This window comes from Mizuhopecten yessoensis, unplaced genomic scaffold (assembly GCF_002113885.1).
Source record: "Mizuhopecten yessoensis strain PY_sf001 unplaced genomic scaffold, ASM211388v2 scaffold357, whole genome shotgun sequence".
NCBI classification, from domain to species: domain Eukaryota; kingdom Metazoa; phylum Mollusca; class Bivalvia; order Pectinida; family Pectinidae; genus Mizuhopecten; species Mizuhopecten yessoensis.
In genome coordinates, this window is record NW_018403506.1 from 947,306 (window position 1) to 968,494 (window position 21,189).

The window sequence follows — 21,189 nt, forward strand, 5'->3', positions numbered from 1 at the left end:
TTCATATTACATGTCACTGTTGTCCTACTTTCCATCCACCAAGTTTTTTCTTTCCTTTTCCATTGCATGATTGTTAAACTACTGCACTATATACCTGTATCGGAAATGGACTGGGTCGATTGTCGGTGACCTTGTAGCTTCATTTGTAGAGTGTCTGTTTGAAGTTCGGAGGGTCCAGGGTTCGAACCCCGATCTGGCCGTTGAATTTCTCTTTCTCCTGTTATATACCAATCATCCTTGATACTTCAGGGGCTACAGCAATGTATGCTCTCTACACCCCTGGAATAGGTCATAACAAAATCAAAGGCTCAATGTGCTGAGCACCTTGTGGACGAGACAAGAAGACCAGTTTGATCATTAAAAGAATCGTATTACGGTAAAAATTGACTCTCCAGCCTAGCGAATGGTCAGGATTTTTTACTTTTTACCTGAGACCAATCAAATAGCTAACTGCGTGTCTTCAATTTCGTTATGACATATTCTAGGGGTACAAAGAGCGAAAGTGAGCGTAACCCCTGGAGTATTGAGGATTTATACCAGTAAACTTTGGTCCAGTCAAACTTTTGCGCTACACCTTTCAATCATTCATATCTTTTATATTCTTTTACAAACACAAAGAGTTATATGAAATACATATTTTAGATAAAAATTAAATATAAGAAAAATTATACAATTACAAAATAAAGTATAAGCAAATTGAATAATGCATTCCTATACATTGCCTTCAACCAGCATAATACAGAAAATTATTTATTTATAAGGACTGGTATTTAACTGGAAAGTGAGAGAGGAAACTATCTCTGTGAAAATTTCAACAGTCTCGTACAAAAGACAAGAAAAGATTGTCGTCTTCTCCGAAAATATCTCAAATAAAATCGGGAAGACAGCCAAGGAACATGGCAATATGAATGTCCCGACACACCTGGTCCAGTGTTACGTAAACATGAACAGGGTAGTCATTGATAGTTTTGGAGAAATGTTAATTTTGACTTTCACATGCAATAACTTATATGAAATCACATATACATATATGGCATGTTGTGTATGAATGTTTGCTTTCAAGATAAATTGGCCCTCACTATGGAACTTTAGATAGGCAGAAGTTTAACTACGACAAACCAGTATACAGTAAAATGAACAGACCTATACATGTCGAATACAATAGAATCTTTGTAAGACTTCTTTCTGAACAGTAAAATTCAAGGGAATTATTTATTTTAATTTTAATTTTGAAAAAATTCTCTAGTGCAATAATGCACCTACTATGGATATTTTTTTTCAAACCTTTCATAAATTTCAGAGACTTAAAGCACTGATTTCTACACAGACAATTTTTTTTTTTAATTTTTGAAAAGGAATTCAGTTTTGAATCAGTAACGTTGAAGCATAACTTTATTCATTGCCTGAAAATGTTTTCAAATTGAGGATCAATTTATTTAATTGAAATTCCATTTGATGCATGTCACTGATGTCTGATACACATATCCATTAGCCATCTAACTACAGTCAAACCTTATTATCTGCAAAATGTTGAAACCAAGAAAAAAAAAGATTATCACTGTTAAATACTGCCTATAATAAGTGGTTAAGGCTGCACACTTCATGGCACATTTTACCTGGTGTTTAGGTTATCTCTCTTGTATTAGAGTTATCTCCCATACATTCAGCATAATAAATTCATTCAGTTATCTGAGTAATATATTCTTTTGTAACTATTAAATATGGCATATGCAAATTATGCAAGTCTGAATTATGAAACATAACAATATTTTACAGATTTCTTTGTGTTGAAATCTTTTGGAAAAGTGTCATGTAAATCATAGTAAGGAAGCATACATCCTTAAGTCTCCAGGTCACAATAAGGTAGCATACACCCATAAGTCTCCATGTTACATTTAGGTAGCATACATCCTTAAGTCTCCATACCACAGTAAGGCAGCTTACATCCTTAAGTCTCCATGTCACAGTAAGGTAGCATACATTCTTAAGTCTCCATGTCATAGTAAGGTAGCATACATCCTTAAGTCTCCATGTCACAGTAAGGTAGCATATACCCTTAAGTCCCATGTTACAGTAAGATAGCATATACCCTTAAGTCTCCAAGTCACAGTAAGTTAGCATACACCCATAAGTCTCCATGGTACATTTAGGTAGCATACATCCTTAAGTCTCCATACCACAGTAAGGCAGCTTACATCCTTAAGTCTCCATGTCACAGTAAGGTAGCATACATCCTTAAGTCTCCATGTCTAATGAAGGTAGCATACATCCTTAAGTCTCCATGTCACAGTAAGGTAGCATACATCCTTAAGTCTCCATGTCACTGTAAGGTAGCATACATCCTTAAGTCTCCATGTCACAGTAAGGTAGCATATACCCTTAAGTCCCATGTTACAGTAAGATAGCATATACCCTTAAGTCTCCAAGTCACAGTAAGTTAGCATAAACCCATAAGTCTCCATGTTACATTTAGGTAGCATACATCCTTAAGTCTCCATATCACAATAAGATAGCATACATCCTTAAGTCTCAATGTCACAGTAAGGTAGCATACATCCTTAAGTCTCCAAGTCACAGTAAGTTAGCATACACCCATAAGTCTCCATGTTACATTTAGGTAGCATCCATCCTTAAGTCTCCATGTCACTGTAAGGTAGCATACATCCTTACGTCTCCATGTCACAATAAGGTAGCATATATCCTTAAGTCTCCATGTCACAGTAAGGTAGCATACATCCTTAACTCTTCATGTTACATTTAGGTAGCATACATCCTTAAGTCTCCATGTCACAATAAGGTAGCATATATCCTTAAGTCTCCATGTCACAGTAAGGTAGAATACATCCTTAAGTCTCCAAGTCACAGTAAGTTAGCATACACCCATAAGTCTCCATTTTACGCTTAGGTAACATACATCCTTAAGTCTCCATGTCACAGTAAGGTAGCATTCATCCTTAAGTTTTCATGTTACATTTAGGTAGCATATATCCTTAAGTCTCCTTGACACAGTAAGATAGCATACATCCTTAAGTCTCCAAGTCACAGTAAGTTAGCATACACCCATAAGTCTCCATTTTACGCTTACGTAACATACATCCTTAAGTCTCCATGTTACATTTAGGTAGCATACATCCTTACGTCTCCTTGACACAGGAAGTTAGCATACATCCTTAAGTCTCCTTGACACAGGAAGTTAGCATAAATCATTAATCCTCAATAAGTCTCCATGTCACAGTAATGTAGCATATATATGTCAAATTTTAGTTAGATCTGTCAGTTATTGCACAGAGCTATCTTGAGTTGGATTTTACCATGTCTGCAGAATGTACTAATGTTTGACTGTAGTTGATAAAATCTCAATACTGCTCAATTGGTGTTGTACCATTGTCATGCATGACCTACAGTTATTGTTAGTGACTGTTTCTTCTTGATCTTGACTTCACCTTACATCTTATATAAATGACCCAATTCAGTATTAACCACATTGCACATGTGTTGTTGATTTTTTAAAGATGATGAGAACAATGAGGAAAGTTGGATGATATATTTTATGATGAATCATATCAATGTTATTGAAACTACCTGTGATATAGAGGGGGAAATGAAAACTCTACAATTATTGAAATTTCAAAGTTCTTGCTGTTTTCTTAAACTGCCAATGGTCTTAATGCCATTAATTTCTTTGACTTTTACATGTCAGGTTTTCTTTTATGTTTTCAAAGTTGTAAATCAAATTACTGAATTCTCCTAATGTTTTTCCAAGAATCTTGTTATATTGCAGAGTGGAAATATTTTTAAAATTGGTGGCATCATTAGAAGATTAGTAAAAAAACACCCAAAAAACCCGGGAATTGTGAAACAAATTTAAAAACTTCTTTAGGGTATTTCCCACTAGATGAGAACTTTATAGAATCATTCAATATTCATTTATCTGTCAATGCTGAATTGCTCTTTCTTTAACTGGAAATGCTTTTAATAATTCCATACTATGTAAGATATTTAGCAATAAGACCTTGCTCACATATAAGCCCATACTCACAAATAAGCCCACTCCTAGAATATTTATAACCTAGCTATAATTCCTTGTTTTCTGTCTACAGCCGGCAGCCAGACCTTGACAATGCATCTATGAACGTTCTTGACCATCAGTCTAAGGAGCTAGAGAACTACCGTCTGGCGGTCCAGAAGATGGGTCAGGACATGGTGGCCCTGCAGGAAAGGATCCGAGAACTGGAGAACAACAATAGCCAACTACGTCGTGATCTCGCAAACTACAACGACGCCAGCAAGCTTATGATCGAGTCTGCTGAGCTTGATGGCCTCTCAAAACCAGAAATTATGTCCCGTTATGGTAAGTATTGCTAACTGGGTAGTGATTTAGGTGCTGGTAATGGGGAAAAGTGGTTACTTGAACATACCTTTTTTAGAATCCACTATTTTGGGCAATTTCAAGCTATCTGTCATGCGACACTGACCATCTAGTCACATGACAGGTGTCCCACTGACCAGTGGTCACCTGAAGAAGGCTGTCAGATGTACTGGCAAAAGTGCAGGGTCAAATTATTGACCCTGAAAGGTCTCAGTTAATCTTATAAGCTGTTGTTTACATTTCTATTGCATACAACTTGTATAAATCTGTGAATGAAATGAATTTTTACTTGCTTTGAAGAAATGGTACTTGGAAAAAATTGATAGGCAAGTGAAGAGATTAGATTTGGATTTCACAACATGAATGTAACATCCTGAGGATGATTAAGCAACTTCAATATATCTTGGTTAAATGTACCTTATATATCTACCTGTATTCAGGGACCACCTGCAAGGACGCACCTAAAGTTGTCCCTATTGCAGGTGGTCTCTTAAAAGGGTATGTTATAAAAAGTGGTCTCTTAACACAGGTGGTCTCTTGGTACAGGTGGTCTCTTAATACAGGTGATCTCTTAACACAGGTGGTCTCTTGGTATAAATGGTCTCTTAACACAGGTGGTCTCTTGATACATGTGGTCTCTTAACACAGGTGGTATTTTGGTACAGGTGGTCTCTTAATACAGGTGATCTCTTAACACAGGTGGTTTCTTGGTATAAATGGTCTCTTAACACAGGTGGTCTCTTGATGCAAGTGCATTTTACACAAAACTGCAATGGGGGATTTCAAAAGTGGTTTCATAATAAAGTTTTTCTGTTGAGCAGGTTTTACTCTGTTTGTTAAACATGAAATTTGTATTCATTTGAAGGATTCCCATACCACTGCCTAAAACTGTTACTAAGTGTTGGTAACTGTTTTTACATCATTTCTATAGCTTTGATAAATCATTTCTGAAAAGAAAACTGTACATTGTGGGACTTTTATGATAAATAATAGATATAGAACATAATATATAATATATAGAACAAAATCTAAATCAACAACAGTGTTCTGATTGTAAAAAATCAGTGGGGCCGAACCGGGACTTGATTTAACCCTTGATTTAAGATTGGTATACTATCGCTCTAACCGATTGAGATGGAAATGGAAATGACTTGGCCAAACTGTGCTATGCATGCATAGTTGTATCCAAACGGAAGTTAAGGGGAGGTTACTGTTTATAGGAAAAACAGTAGTGCAGTGGGACAGTGAAGTGAAAAACCAATTAAAAAAAAAGAAAAAAAAGTGTTCCATTGTCAATTTTGTCAATTTTGTTTTCAGCTGCTTTGAAACAGACCCTACAATCACAAACCAGTGATCTGAACACATACAAAGATAAAGTACAGAAAATCCAGAATGAACTGATATCGGTAAGTTTGTTCATGATCTAATGACAAGAGATCCCAGAGGGATCTTGGCGCCCACCATTGTACCATCTTCATTAGTTGAACACCAGTTTGATCTTTTCTCTTTTCTCTCTTATCTGATTGATTGAGTTTTGTATACAGTAAATGCACCTTGAGGTAATATTTTATCTTAACTTCATACTGCTGTTTATAGAAGACAACCTTTAATGTGAGTATGTAGTTTCAGCGAGACCAAGGGGAACCTACATATTAAATTTGAAAAAGATCCCTCCAGTACTTCCTGAGAAGTAGCAATAACATGTATATATATTGTCAAAATCTAGTCAAAATCTAAGATGTCCACCTGTCGACCATTTTGCTTATCCGATCAGTCTCAAAAGTCTCAAAAGTAAACATGCACAACAACAGGCAACGGGGAACCTACATTTCAAATATGAGAAAGATCCCTCAAGTACTTACTGAGAAATAGCAATAACAAACCTTCACTGTCAAAATCCAAGATGGCCACCTGCAAGCCATTTGACTTATCTCATCAGTCTCAAAAATAAACATGCACAACTACAGGCAAAAGGGAACATACTTTGCAAATATGAGAAAGATCCTTTAAGTAGTTCCTGAGAAATAACAAACTTAAACTCTAAAATGTCAAGATGGCGCCTACATTGGCCTATTGGTTGTACGATCAGTCCCAAAATTCAATATGCATAACACGGGACCATCATGGGGGAGTGTTCATGTGAAATTTGAGAAAGATCCATTTGATAAATTCTGAGAAATAGTGCTAACAACCTTTTGCTAAAAAAACACCAAGATGGCACCTATCAGCCAGCTTGCTTTTCAAATCAGTCCCAAAATTTGATATGCATAATTAAGGACAATGGTAAACCTTAATGTGAAATTAGAGAAAGATCCCCCCTGTACTTTCTGAGAAATAGTGTAACAAACTTTAACTCTAAAAATAAAAGATGGTGTCTGAAAAAACATTACTCGAAGAGATTAGGCATTACAACTGAAATTTAACTTAAATACTTCATTATTAGTTTTTTTTAATTATTAAGAATTTGATAAAGTAGTGGTTTTTCAATACATTTCAGTTGTTCAGTATTAACCATCTATCTTTTTATTGTGAGAAGAACAATTTGAATTTTCAAACTTCAAAGTGGTGAAGTGGTCAATGCCAAATAGAGAATATCTTAATTAAGGTTCAGGCCCTGACTTGTGATATAGTTGTCCAACTTCAAAATATAGTGTTCAAATATTTGCATAATTAACATCTCAGGACAGCCCTTGGTGAAGGGTTTCATTGTCATTATTACATAAACTTAATACAGTGAAAAAGAAAAGAGTTTGTGGTAGGTGAAATAGAAAGTGAAATTAGCTCAGAATAACAAGTATTATTGTACATGTTTATGAAAAACCTAAGGGCATTTTGGGGTATAATGGATGGACTGACATAATAAATGTTAAGGAATTTCTTTTAAATAATAGAATATGTTCCTTATTCTATTGTAGAAAAACGATGAAGAGAAGAAATTATTGAAACAGAGTCAGTCACAGTCGGGACAGAGTGTCATCATACAGAGGTTACAGGAAAGGATCACCAAGTACAAAAAGATGGAAGAAGCGTGTAAAAAACAGGAGGTAGTGATAGAGAAGATGGAGAGACTGTTAGAAAAACAGAATAAAGACAAGTCAAAGAAAGGTCAGTATATAGGACAAATCTAAAGGTCAGTATTTAGGACAGATTAGACAGAGGTCAGTATATAGGACAGGTCCCACAAGGTCACTAAGAAGAACATGTCAGACAAAGGTCAGTACATAGGACAGGTCACAAAGGTCAGTGTACAGAACAGGTCCCTCAAAGGTCAGTATATATAGGACAGGTCAGTCAAGGGTCAGTATATGGGACAGGTAAAAACTGACCTGTATGTAGAATGGTCAGTACAGAGCTAGTACATAAAACTAATTGCTTTCATAATGAACCCCTGCGAAGGCAAGAAATAAGATTGCTATTAGCATGATTTGTTTAAGGGTTGAATGTTCATGACATGGTTCCTTTCAAGGGGACAAATACAAGACTGGGCACATAGATAATAAAGACACCATGATGAATAATTAGCTTGGCAAAAATTTTATGGCAGGTCAAAGGTCAGTACCGGACATGTCAGAAAATGACAGCAATTGGGTCAAACAGAAACTTGAAACAAAGTCATGTCTGTAATGTTCTGGTGAAAATAAAGGATCTGTTAGATTTCATGTGATTTTGATCTTGCTTTACATCTAAAGAAGATTATTTCAATATTTTGTTGTGTTTTTTTTTCAGGTGACAGATCGTCCGAGGCAAATGAGGCTTTACTGGAGGAAAACAAGCGACTTCGCTCACAAACAGAGGAACTTAGGGTAGGAGGGATTTTCTTTGCTATAGTTTTAGTTGTGCTAGGTAGAGCACTTTGATATGGAATTAGATTCGGTCTTTAAATCATTATTAATCCAAAAGGAAAGATGGAAGCACGACCTTCTGTGAAATCACTAATTTTCGTGGGGCTTTTAATTTCGTTGACTTTGTGGGTTATCTTCATCCACAAATTTATAGCTGCATGAACTAATTACAAGTTTGATATAAAGCAGTTCTCCATTTGAGTGCATATGGGTACTCGTAATCCACGAATTCACATAACCCATGAAATGGGTGTTTTGTCAGGAAAACCACAAAATTTGGGCCCCAAGAAATATCTGATTTCACAGTATATTAATTTCATTAGAAAATATGGATGATGATAAATAAATTTAATGTTTATCTAAATATTATTCATTATAAATAATATTACCATTCTTTTTGCTAAGGAAACAAATTACCTGTAAATCATATTTCTAAACATTTTTTTTTCTGTCCTGAATATATAGAACAACACTTTGTGCCAAAACAATAACAACAACAAAAAGGAAACCTATAATCGGGGAAAGAAATTATACCTAATGCTATTTGTGACTTTTGTATGGTACAGGAACAACTAAGGACGGCGGGGCGAGGAGGAGACGAGAAGGAGAAATTTGCTATGTACCAGGCACTGGAGCGAGCAGACGCTCGGGTGCTAGCACTGGAGAAACAGGTAACAATTAACACTGACTAATACGTACACGACACCTGTGCCAACCTGTTTGGCGAAAGTGAACCAAAGGTTTTGTCAAAATGAAATATAGCCAAATTTTGAGAAATGAACAACTGAATTGAAGTATTTTGTCTACTGATTCAAGGTGATTATTTGCTGGGTACGTGTAGGTCATTTTCTTGTCCATTTGACTTGAATCTTTAAATAAAATTCAACTCGGTCTACAATTCTGTTTTGTTATATGCACTGCAGTTATAGAAAAAATCTTTCTTCATAACTTTCAAGACCACACTTCCTTAAAGCAAAGCCCACAACCGTAGTTGGGTCAGCAAATCTGCTTTGCTAATCTTTGCTATATGCACAGCAATTATAGAAAACACCTTTCTTCACAAATTTCAAGACAACAATTCCTTAAAGCAAGCCAAAAGCCCTAATTCAAATTAAATACTTTACATATAAACTTAATGATTATTATAGCAGAAAAAACATTCTCATCATTCAATACCCACAGCACTAGACTGAAATATATCAACAAGTTAATACGTAATATAAGTTGAGAGTGCTTATACTTTTCTTTTCGCATGGCTCTAATGTTTGCGATTTTTGTAGTAACGATTCTTCTGCAAAATATATGTTCCTTGAAATTAATAGAAAATTAACTTATTCACCCCTGAAATTTCATAATGAACCATTCCAACCTTTGAATTGGAAGAGTTCAAATGTGTCTTCAGGGGTGTATGAGTTAATAGCAAATACTCCTTATTATAGCACTATGTATTATAGCCTGTAGATCTGAAATAATTCTGTGAATATTAGATCCTGTGGAATCAACATTTTTAGGAATTCTGTGAAAATTAAAGGCAATGGAAAAAAAGGTTAACACTATATTTTCTTTGTGATTGCTTGCAGCTTGCTGAAAATTCAAGACAATGGGGAAAAGAGAGAGCCGATATGCAACTACGATTAAATGAGGCAGAACACGGATTCGGTCGGTCACAGGGCATGGTTCTTCATGATTACCCAACTTCAAATTCCTACGTAAGTGTTTATATATAATTATCTTATAAAACTTTACATTGCGAGTAAAATCTGCACTCTTTGCTGATTTGGTATGAGCTTAATTCTACTTTTGATATAGGTGATAAATCAGAGTTTTCAATCAATGCTCTTCTGTACTTGAACCATTGTCAGATCAAGAAAGTGAGGAATTTACTGTACAAGTTTTATAATGACCATAGGTCAAAATTTCAAAGTATCATGTGACATACTGGCATATACTACATATCGTGTACTTGCAATAGATGTATTTCTTTGCATGGATGTCGTTCTGTAGATGTATCGAGATATGAAATCATTTTATCAATATGTTTTGGGTTAATTTTCTATTTCTCTTGGTCTATTCTGTAAGGATGGGAAACAGACCGGAAGGACGTATTACGTCATATAGGTAACCATGCCGACATATTACGTCATTTAGGTAACCATGCCGAGGAGATTATAAATTAGAATCGTAACTTTAATATTTTGTTAGTTTTTTGGCTAGATATCCTGTATGAGGACTTTTAGAATCTTGTCAGAGATATTTTGATTTTTCCCTTAGATATGTAAGTACACATGTAATGTACATTTACATGTAGATGTTGCAGCTTTTGAATTTTCTAGCGTCTAGACTTCAGAACTTTTTAATTACAATCACCAGAGAAGATTTTTTCAGTATATTTTTTCTCCAATGCACCCATATATGTACTTTATTTATCCAGCAATAAGCCCATGCCTGGTAATAAGCCCACCCAAATATATTGGAGTTCAGTAGAAAATTATGCAAACCTATGATGGCCCTTTGTCTGTGTTATAATCCCATCCTGTTTATTGTAAAGTATGAGTTTCTATATGTTGGCCCCCTGGGCTTATTGCAGGATATATACCGTATTCTATTGTTTGTTGTTGTTTATTACAATAGTGAAGCAGTGAATACATTTTTTCTTCTTTTTGAAATCTAAAGAGTGATGATTAAAATTTTATACCAAAGGAGTGAGTTTGAGTATAATCTATGATTTTCTGAAAGTATATTATATTCGAGAATCACATTTAATACAAATTATAGACAATATCTCGTTAGTCGGACACTGGTTTGTCCTTTAATGCATATACAACTGTATTATGATTAACAATAGCTTTTCTTTGTACCATACACTTTTAATGCTCTGATCTGCTGAAAATTTGATGTAAGACCATTATTGATGGAACATATGGCAATAGCAGTTATAGGAAAAACATATCTATAAAATCAATAAGATTCATCCGTTTGGAAATATGTGATATCAAAGTTTTACTTTCTACACAAACAATGAACATTTTAAACATGTTGAAACGTTTCAAGACCGACTGGTCCCTTCGTCAAGCTATGACTGAGTGAGCGATTTGTGTTTTTAACCTGTACAACGATGTGACGAATTTATAGATTTTTCATGTCACTCGAACCCGAGACGATTCGTCTATCAATAGGGAGCGTATACACACTCATGTTCATGAACAGAGACAAGGGGGGAAACCAGCTGAGTCATCTGTATGACCCGATACTGACATAACAGGGGAGGGGGCTAGATCTACACCCTACCTGTAACCTATCTGATGCAGTGTGTATACACTCTCTATCGTAGGCGAAATGACTCGGGTTCGAGTGACATGAAAAACATTTAATTGCGTCACATACTGATAGTTGTACAGGTAAAAAATACAAATCACTCACTCAGTCATCGCTTGACAAAGGGACCAGTCGGTCTTGAAACGTTGCGACATGTTTAATACGTACATTGTTTGTATAGAAAGTAAAACTTTGATATCACATCTATATAATATTGCATAAATCATTGATAGTAGATTATCATTTCTTTATTTTTATTAATAATTATTTGACATATAAGTTTGATCTAAAAATTCAACTTCTATTTAAATACATTTGAAGTAAACTTAGATCATACAGTCGTTGATTTTCATATATTGCTTATCGCCAGTATTGTGCAGTACTACATTTTGCCAAAAAAATATTTTTGCCAATTGACAGCCTAAAAAGTATGCAAAATATAAACCCAATTTTGTTATTACCCTTTTTGTAATGTGATATAAATATAACATTTGATATTAAGTGATTTGCAGAAATTTATTGCCACAAATATGATCCAGGAACCAACCAAGAAAGTTTGAACACTTGAAATTAAAATGCCTGTACGGTATGATTACATTATGAAATTAATTATTAGTTATAAATTGTCCAGTTTATTAAGATAGTTTTTTTTATCCCCCTATATTCAACAAATTACATCTTAGTTATAAGATTTTTCCTAATTCATTAATCATGTCTTTTGTTTAATTTTACAGGAAAGGACAGGTCGATCGTACCCTACTAGATACACACCCAAACAGAGATTGTCTCCTATTCCCCTCTTCCGGTGAAACTACGTATATTCGAGACAATATTAAAAATCCTGAGAACTGATCACTAGTTGATGCGGAGATTATACTATAGATCATTTCAGTAGCCCTGCCTCACGACATTCTGCATTGTTGAACTATTTGACATAAATAAGATAGCGGAGAGGCTCCAAACAGAAGTAGATTGTCCCGTACACAAGTGTTTTTCAAGCCGAGCCACCCATGGCTGTGATAAGGAGGGACAGTGCAGTTACTGTCATAGAGTTACTAGCAGAGTTCTTAAGACTAAGAAAGTTAGCCTAAGAGTAATTTATATTTTGTACAATACCAGTTTCAACTTTTAGAAGAATATAACTTTGCGATAGCCTAGTGTCATTATTTCGCTACCATACAGGTGTCCCACTGTCCAGGTGGTGTAACGGGGACATATATTTCCCTCTCGCCTATTTATAATTCAGCTGACTCATAATCCAATATGGCTGGCAAAGAAGTTGGCTACATCACAGGAGATCAAAGAGCTACCGATAATGGTTGGAATATAGCACCTACAGTCAATATATAGTCAAACCTGTATTAACTCATTCACCTCTGAAACTTCATGATGAACTATTCCAACCGTTGAATAGGAAGGGTTCAAATGTGACTTCAGGGGTGAATGAGTTAAAAGACTGCTTTCAGAAAAAGTTATCTCTTAACTCAGGTGGTCTCTTAATACAGGTTGAGTTTACAATGAAATCACTACCATAGGGATCATAAAAGAGGTCTCTTAAAGACAGGTGGTCTCTTAATAGAGGTGGACACACAAACAAGTTTAACTGTAGCTGATACCTGTCTACCACAAACGGAGTGGATGTGTATACCTAAAACTTGACTGAAGATGTTATATTCTGACCATTTTGAAAGAAGGAGGCTTGATTTGATTTCCTGAGTGTCAATTATCTACAATGGCCAATGTCCGGAAAGTCAGAACCATTTCAGTTTTATATCAATCCAATGTTTTTTAAACAACACCATTTTTTAATGAATTCCTATTTTATATTTAGAATACCAAAACAGATATGTTCATTTTTTGTGTGTATTTTTTTATTCTTTTCAATAATTTTGAAAAATATCAGTCAAGATCAAAATTTGGACTTTGATATTGTCATATTGCAAATAATGTTGGATGCATGCTGGATATTCAACACTTTTAGACAATATAAAAAAATACATTTTCAAATATCTGTTATTGCTGTAAGTTACCAAGTCAAAGACAAGCTTAATGACTGACGTATACTCCCAGTACACAGTTGCTCTTACCATATATAAATTAAGAAATGTCAAAAATAGCGTTAGCGTCATTGTAAAGATATATCAATTATTGTAAAGACTTTTCCTCAGGAACCATTGTCTTCTTTCTCATAAATTCCTACCAAGGTCATGGATACTATGACTTCCACAGATCATTTACACAGCTGCTGAGAAATTCAAATAGATTTCTCCTGTACGTCATATTGAAGTGTGCGAGAGATTTGTAAGTAAATATTGTTCTGATAGATACAAGACAGATACTTTGAAATCAGATATTATTGTGGGGCCCAAATTTCGTGGTGTTCCAACAAGACACCATATCGCCGGTACATGAGTTTGTTTAATTACGAGTACCCGCGTGCCCTCCAACTGAGAATTGCTTTATATCAAACTTTTGTAATTGCTTCGTGGACTTATGAATTCATGGATGAAAATTACCAACAAAATCAACGAAATTAAAAAAACACCTAAAAATTAGTGATTTCACAGTATCTTGTTTTTATCTCACCAGACCTAAACTTCAAGTGAACTTTTCTGTTTGGTTTTAAATTGGGGACCTAAGGACCAAAACGTCCACCATTCATGGATCGAGCAATTTGTTTGAACTATGTTTCGTTTCATTTATACAAATAATTTTTTGAAAATCATGATGTTACAAAATATATATTGGATCTTTGCTGGTCTCGACTCTATAAAAGGTTACAGCAAAATGTATAAGCAACAAACCGGAATTATCGGTAATGACATTCCATCGTATTTCACCAAAAATTGAAAAATCAGGATCTTGACTCAGATTGAGTGTTTGAAACCTTTCAGGTTTCATACATTTTATTCTACATCTCATTTACATTTCAATTTCTGAATCAATACTTTTTTGGTGCTTTATAGATATATATAAATATTTCATAAATGAACATTTGTTTTATTTTGCAATTACAGTGTATTTGTTGTAAGAATTTTGTGATAATTTTAGAGTTAACTGTGTGTATATATATATCATTTCTTTAACGGGAAAAGATAAAAACTTTAAAGCAAGGTATCATTGTGATATGGCATACATGTGTGTTCGGTGTCAAAAATCATGTTTAAATGCTTGTGTTTGTGATACAAATTGTATATCTTTTCTTTTATTAATGTATTTATTCTGCAATATGTCTGAGGGAGGGGGCCATCACCTAAATCTCCGACTAAAAATTGAAGAATGGGCTAAAAACACAATGTACAGGACAATGAAATAGCGTTTATTTGCACTACTACTTAACTGCAATAAATATGGGTGGGCTTATTACCAGACATGGGCTAATTGCTAGATAAATATATACGATAACTACAAGGGTATTTCCCTGTCATTATAACACTGGATGACACTTGTTATCATTGCCATACATTATTGTCATTTTTAGCTCACCTGGTCACGTAAGACCCAGTGAGCTTATGTCATGGTGCGGCGTCTGTCTTCTGTCCAATTCTCCAGCCGATGTCAACTTTTTCTTCTTCTTAATAACCAAAAGGCCTAGGGTGATGGTATTTGGCCAATAGCAAGCTGGGATAAAGGTCTACAAACTGTGTTTAAATGAATGACCTTGACTCACTTTCAATGTCTCTGGCGTGAAATGTCTTAAAATATTTAATCAACCCAAGGTGATGATATCTGGCCAGGAGCATGCTGGGATGAAGGGCTACCAAATTTGATAAAAAGATTGACCTTGACCTACTTTCAAGGTCACAGGGATCAACTGTTTAAAAAAATGAATTTCCTCTTAACAATCGAAAGACCCTGTTTTTTTGTTATTTTGCCTTTTATTTAATTTGACCCGTTTTAATATGTTGCACTCGGTCCACTTTGAAAGTTACTGGTGTGAGATTAATACCAAGTGAGCGATTCAGGCCCTTTGGGCCTCTTGTTACTTAATGTATCCGTCCATTTTGAAACTTAATTCATGTTGTTCATGTTGAGAATTGTCATGTGAATCATCACCGTCATCTTCGTTATCATTATTTGAATTGTTACTGTCTTTGATCTTTTGTTTATCTTAATTAATGTATATGTTGATCACTTGTTTATGAAATAAAAGATTACTAGAGTATCTTAAGTTATTATTTAATTGTAAACATCAGTTAGAAACACAATGTCATATCAGTAAACATTTAATGATTTTTAAAAATTTAATAGGTTTTCAATTAGCATGTTCATTTATCTGGAACAACTCGATTGTCTATAAATCCTGGCAGACCTGCAAGTGTTCATGCATGCCTTGCAAGGCTTTGTTGCCTAAGAGCACCATCAGATTACTCGGCCCGACCTTATTTCAACGATTATATATGTGTCATTTTTAACAAAAGTCGATCTAAACCCCTAAAACATGTAAAATTACTCTGAACACCTTAGTTTAGGTCCAAATATAGCTGTAACAAATGTTCAGGTCCCTGTGGTCCAATTGGCTCCACTGTTTGGTCCGCGATAAACGAATGTGGCCCTGGCCTCAAAAAATTTGGCTTCGTCTACTTTGTGTACTGGGTACACAGTAATTCTTGCATAATGGTTCATAGTTGATTTTATCTGTAAAGTACAGAAAAAAAACCCCAGTATAAAATACCATGCGTACTAATATATTTCAGAATAGGCGAGTTATCATAAATACACATATAATTCAAGTGAATCTTTAACGGTATTACAATCACCCAACTTTTTTTATACAATTACGTGACCATTTAGCTTTTTTCATGAGAGAACTAGCCTGGTCAAATCTGTTTTTCTGCACCTGAGAATTTTTTGTACCACACCTGGCCAAGTTCATTATTTTTAGAAAAGAGACCACTTCTGCAGTCAAATCTGCAATTTCTTTTTCACAACTATAACCTGATATAAACTTTTTCTGTAAGACAAAACTTCCTTAGTTTATCTTGACTTTTGGAGGTCATCCTGAGTTTTTTTTTCTGCGAATGAAAACGTATAACGTCGGGAATTACACAAGGGTATGTCATAGGTCCCATAGTGTTTAACATCTATATAAATTACTGACCCCGTATGTTGGATTTGGAATCAGAATTGTTCTCTGATAATACAAAATGTTCAAAATAAGAAATAAAGAATTTAACTAGATCCTACGTGAATGTAATATCCGACGGGTTGAGTTGAGGTGCGTTACGTAGTTGTTGAAACCACATCCAGAAAGATGTGAAGGAATACTGGAAATTATTTTACATATTGCACGTCAAAATGTCGGTAAAACAGTCCTTAAAAAGCAGGAACAGACATGGTATATATGAAAGAGACATCTTGATCTGGACAAAAGTTTTCTTTTTTTTAAGCAGATTTTAAAGGAGAACATCTCAAAAGGACCATGACTCAACTTACTGTGAATCTGTCATTGCCACCTTTATTGTTTATTTTTAACCCCACATATTTGCTGTCATATTTATAGTACAGGCGAATTCCAAGACCTACCCGATATGCTCTACACTTTCTATACTTAGACAAGAACAAATCTTATCATACTATCTATGTTCCCAGATACTACAAAAGTTGAAATGTTCGCGTGTGGAAATGTTCGCGTATCTGTCAGATTGCAGTTACAGCCAATATGAATGCAATCTGGGTGACAGATAAATAATCAGGACGTCCTAACCGACTCTGACAGACATATATTTACATTTCCTCATACAATCTGTCTTTTATTAGTTAGTCGGATGAGCTTAATTTATATTTCCTGCTGCCGCAAAACCTCACTGGTCCAATTCTTGGAACAGCCGCAGATGGCCATTATCGGACCAAAAACTTTCCAAACCACGGTCGCCATTAAAAAATGTAACCAGGCAAAAACGGATAAATGCAGTTAAATACTGTCATTATATGTGCAGAACATTCTAATACAAAAGTAAGAACTTACCTTCCTATTCTGGATGTCTTCATTGTCTGCAAAACCCGTCAAAATGCGACTTGTATGAAACAAACGACAACAACAAGATGGCGGATATCGTATCGATGGGAGTGGTTGCTACCACTGATGTCACGGAAACCATGGTCATGTGACCAGATAATGCAGACTGACTTTCCATAGAGTTAATGGAAAATTGGAAGGGCATATGTAAATATAACAGATTGCGATGTGGAAATTTTCGCGTCAAGACTGCTTCAGAAATTTAAATATCTTATACATCTATCATCTACTTATGATATATATACGCATGTGGATATTTTTCGCACTAATTTACTCAATGTGAAAAACACAGGACATTCGACACGGCTAAAATTTTCATGTTCTCAGTACATTAATCGCAATATCGTTTTTAGCTAAACTGGCCTAGAGGCCAAGGCAATCTTATGCTGAGGTGCGGCGTCCGATTAAACAACTTATTCTCAATAACCAACTGGCCTAGCTAGGGTGATGATGTTTGACCAGTACCTGATGGGTAAAAGTGCTACCAAGTATGATCAAATGAATGAGTTTGACTCAATATCACAGGGGTCAAATGAGTAGCCAAAAGACCCAGACGATATCTGGCCAGTAGAATGTTGGGATGAGGGCTACCAAGTTTGTTTTGTAGCTTTAAAATCCTTCTTCTTCTGTAGGAATGACAGGATTTTGTCCATATTTGGTCTAAAGCATCCTTGGTTGAAGGGGACTTGATTTTGTACCAACAGTGGATCTGACCCCCCTGGGGGCAGAGGGACGAGGCCTAATTGGGGAAACATAGCAAATTCTTCAAAATCCTCCTTTTCCTGTAGGAATGACAGGATTTTGTCCAATTGCATATAACTATAACCCCTGACTCATGTACACAGTACCAGCAACATCTAGCTATTTCAACTTCAATTTTGCTAGCATTTCAAGGTGAGCGATACAGGCCCAGAGCCTCTTGTTAGCTCATTTGGTCCTTGGGACCAAGATGAGCTTATGCCATACCGTGGCATCCGTTGTCCGTACGTCAACAATTTCTTAAAACGCCTTCTTCTTCTTAATCACTAATTGGAATTTAACTAAATGTGACTGGAAGCATCCCTTAATGAGGATTAAAAATTGTACAAATGGTGGGGCTAACCCCCCAGGGGCTGAGGGGCAGGGCCAAAAGGGGGCAATGTGGCTTAGATTGGACTAGATTCCTTGTGACAATAAAAATTTAACTGGCATGTTACAGTAATATACTGCCAATAGAATATCCGCATAGACAAAGTCAGCTTTTCTTGTAAATGTAACCGCCGCTAATCTTTGCTTTTTTTTCTGATCAGCAGGAAAAAACTGTCTTTTTGTGTCGCCTGAAACACGAGGCGTCGTCTGTTGCGTCGTCCGAAACAAGGTTTCCGTGCAATAACTTGAGTTCCCTTGTGTTGATTGAACTCAAACTTCATACAGTGCTTTCTTACCAATAGTGCTTGCTTGGGATTGCTTTTCAGGTCCGAAAGGTCAAAGGTCAAGGTCACCTTTACTTTAAATAGAAAATCTGAGTTTCTTTAGGTCGATCAAGCTCAGGCTTCATACAGTGCTTTCTTACCAATAGTGCTTGCTTGGGATTGCTTTTCAGGTCCGAAAGGTCAAAGGTCAAGGTCTCCTTTACTATAAATAGAAAATCTGAGTTTCTTTAGGTCGATCAAGCTCAGGCGTCAAACAGTGATTTCTTACCAATAGTGCTTGCTTGGGATTGCTTTTCAGGTCGTAATGTCAAAGGTCAAGGTCACCTTTACTATAAATAGAAAATCTGAGTTTCTTTAGGTCGATCAAGCTCAGGCCTCATACAGTGCTTTCTTACCAATAGTGCTTGCTTGGGATTGCTTTTCAGGTCGTAATGTCAAAGGTCAAGGTCACCTTTACTATAAATTAGAAAATGTGAGTTTCTTTAGGTTGTTCGGGCTCAGACTTCATACAGTGTTTCCTTACCAATAGTGCTTGCTTGGGGAAGCATTACATCTGACTCAGTCGATCACATAAACGCCATTCATTGGATTCTGTTCTCATGACATCTGGTGAATTTGCTTATGCATGATAATAACGTGGATATGGCTTCAACCCTGTGCCTGGTGAGATATATATATATAAATCGTAGTCGGGGAAAGCCTTTGCGTGCTTATATTTGACATAAATATAAGCAATTTCAATTCCAATCTTTTCATACTATCTATGAAATTTTATTACTTCAAATTTAACCACAGTTTTCCCCCACAGACTGTGGCATGGTAACTTTAAAGGGTACCAATAGGCCACAACAAATTAAACTGTATTATTTCTACTGTTATTATTGTGAAATATTTATTGAAATCCTTTTCAAAAGGAGTACTGGTATTCCAAAAAACCCATAAAAGTGTTGTGATGCAGTGTCAAATTTTGGAGCCGCAAACCTATGACAAGGTGGGAGTTAGCGTGCAGGGGGTCTTTATGTGGGATGAAACCAGAGGAATCGGAGAAAACCCATTTGGTTGGGGAGGTCATCTTGTTGTAAAGCGAGTGCACTTTCCACTTCACCACCTGAAGACCCACAAATGATAGCTGTTTAATGAAACCTTAATATAACGATTGCTTATTGTATAAAGAAAACAACATGTTTAACAATTAACGGAAACATCTTTATTAGATAAAGGAGGAGCACTTAGATATAGCAATTACAAACAGTTTGTATTATATTTCATACACAAGCATACAAACCCAGACATACATAGCATTACTACCAAATCTAGACGGTAAAACTGATTTACCTTTACCGTATTTCTAACATGGCGAAAAGAACAAAGAAATATGCTCATTCATGAATATGTGCTTTTTTTCAATGAAGAAAATATCAACCTCTTTGAAAAGTTAATTCTTTCCAATTCCACTACTGTGATCAAAAAGATATTGAAAATAGTAAAATTAATGAGAAAAACAAATTGTTTTGTACACATATCAGCATATACATTGCAGAGTAACCGTCTTGAAATTAGTTTCAATGACCCACAAAGAAGAACCACCACATTCTTCATAATGAGTACCAGTCTCATGGTACACAACTTCTTCAATCTTACCACATAATCATAAAAACAAAATCACTCAGAAAATCACTCACAATGAATATTTCATTATACATTGATTCATTGGGATTCCTGCTGACAAAGTATATCAATGAACAGACCTTTGGTTAACTGGAGGAACTTATCGGTACAAGAAAATAGAAAACACCTCTTCAAATTCCTAGTGGTTCTATATATTATACACAAGCTAAAATGGTGAAACTGTAGCCGCTTGTTACTAACTCAGCTAGATCAGTTAAATCGCTAGGGCATTGAAATTATAGTTTGTAGTCCGAGGTTTGAGTTTTACCATCAGCACACGGAAAGTGTGATTGTGATTACAAAATAGTACTACCATATTCACTACCTATCAATCAGGACCAACAGGCTAGAGGCAGTTGATTTTGAAAATGTTTTTGAAAATTTGAGTAATTTTATTACGGTGATATTATTTGAAAGATTTGTCTTCAGAAATCAATATAAATTTCAAGCCACGAAAATAAGAACAAATTTAACACTGGAACTTGTATAAATATGAACATGCACACTGAAAAATTCAGCCTCAGGAAATGCTTGATTCATATGTAATATTAAGACCCCCCCCCC

The 21,189-nt window shown here is 35.4% G+C and overlaps 1 protein-coding gene across 3 annotated transcripts in view; it reads left to right on the forward strand.

Moving 5' to 3' along the window:
• The window catches only part of LOC110446701 (coiled-coil domain-containing protein 33-like), a 60,585-nt gene extending 45,341 nt beyond the window's left edge, over positions 1 to 15,244 (forward strand). For all 3 annotated transcript variants that reach the window (XM_021491991.1, XM_021492000.1, XM_021492001.1), the window contains 7 exons: positions 4,101 to 4,351; positions 5,687 to 5,775; positions 7,285 to 7,474; positions 8,096 to 8,172; positions 8,778 to 8,882; positions 9,792 to 9,920; positions 12,261 to 15,244. In XM_021491991.1, the coding sequence (XP_021347666.1) occupies positions 4,101 to 4,351; positions 5,687 to 5,775; positions 7,285 to 7,474; positions 8,096 to 8,172; positions 8,778 to 8,882; positions 9,792 to 9,920; positions 12,261 to 12,335 (916 nt within the window). In that variant the 3' untranslated portion in view covers positions 12,336 to 15,244. The remainder of the gene's footprint in view (positions 1 to 4,100; positions 4,352 to 5,686; positions 5,776 to 7,284; positions 7,475 to 8,095; positions 8,173 to 8,777; positions 8,883 to 9,791; positions 9,921 to 12,260) is intronic.
• The last annotated feature ends 5,945 nt before the right edge of the window (positions 15,245 to 21,189 follow it).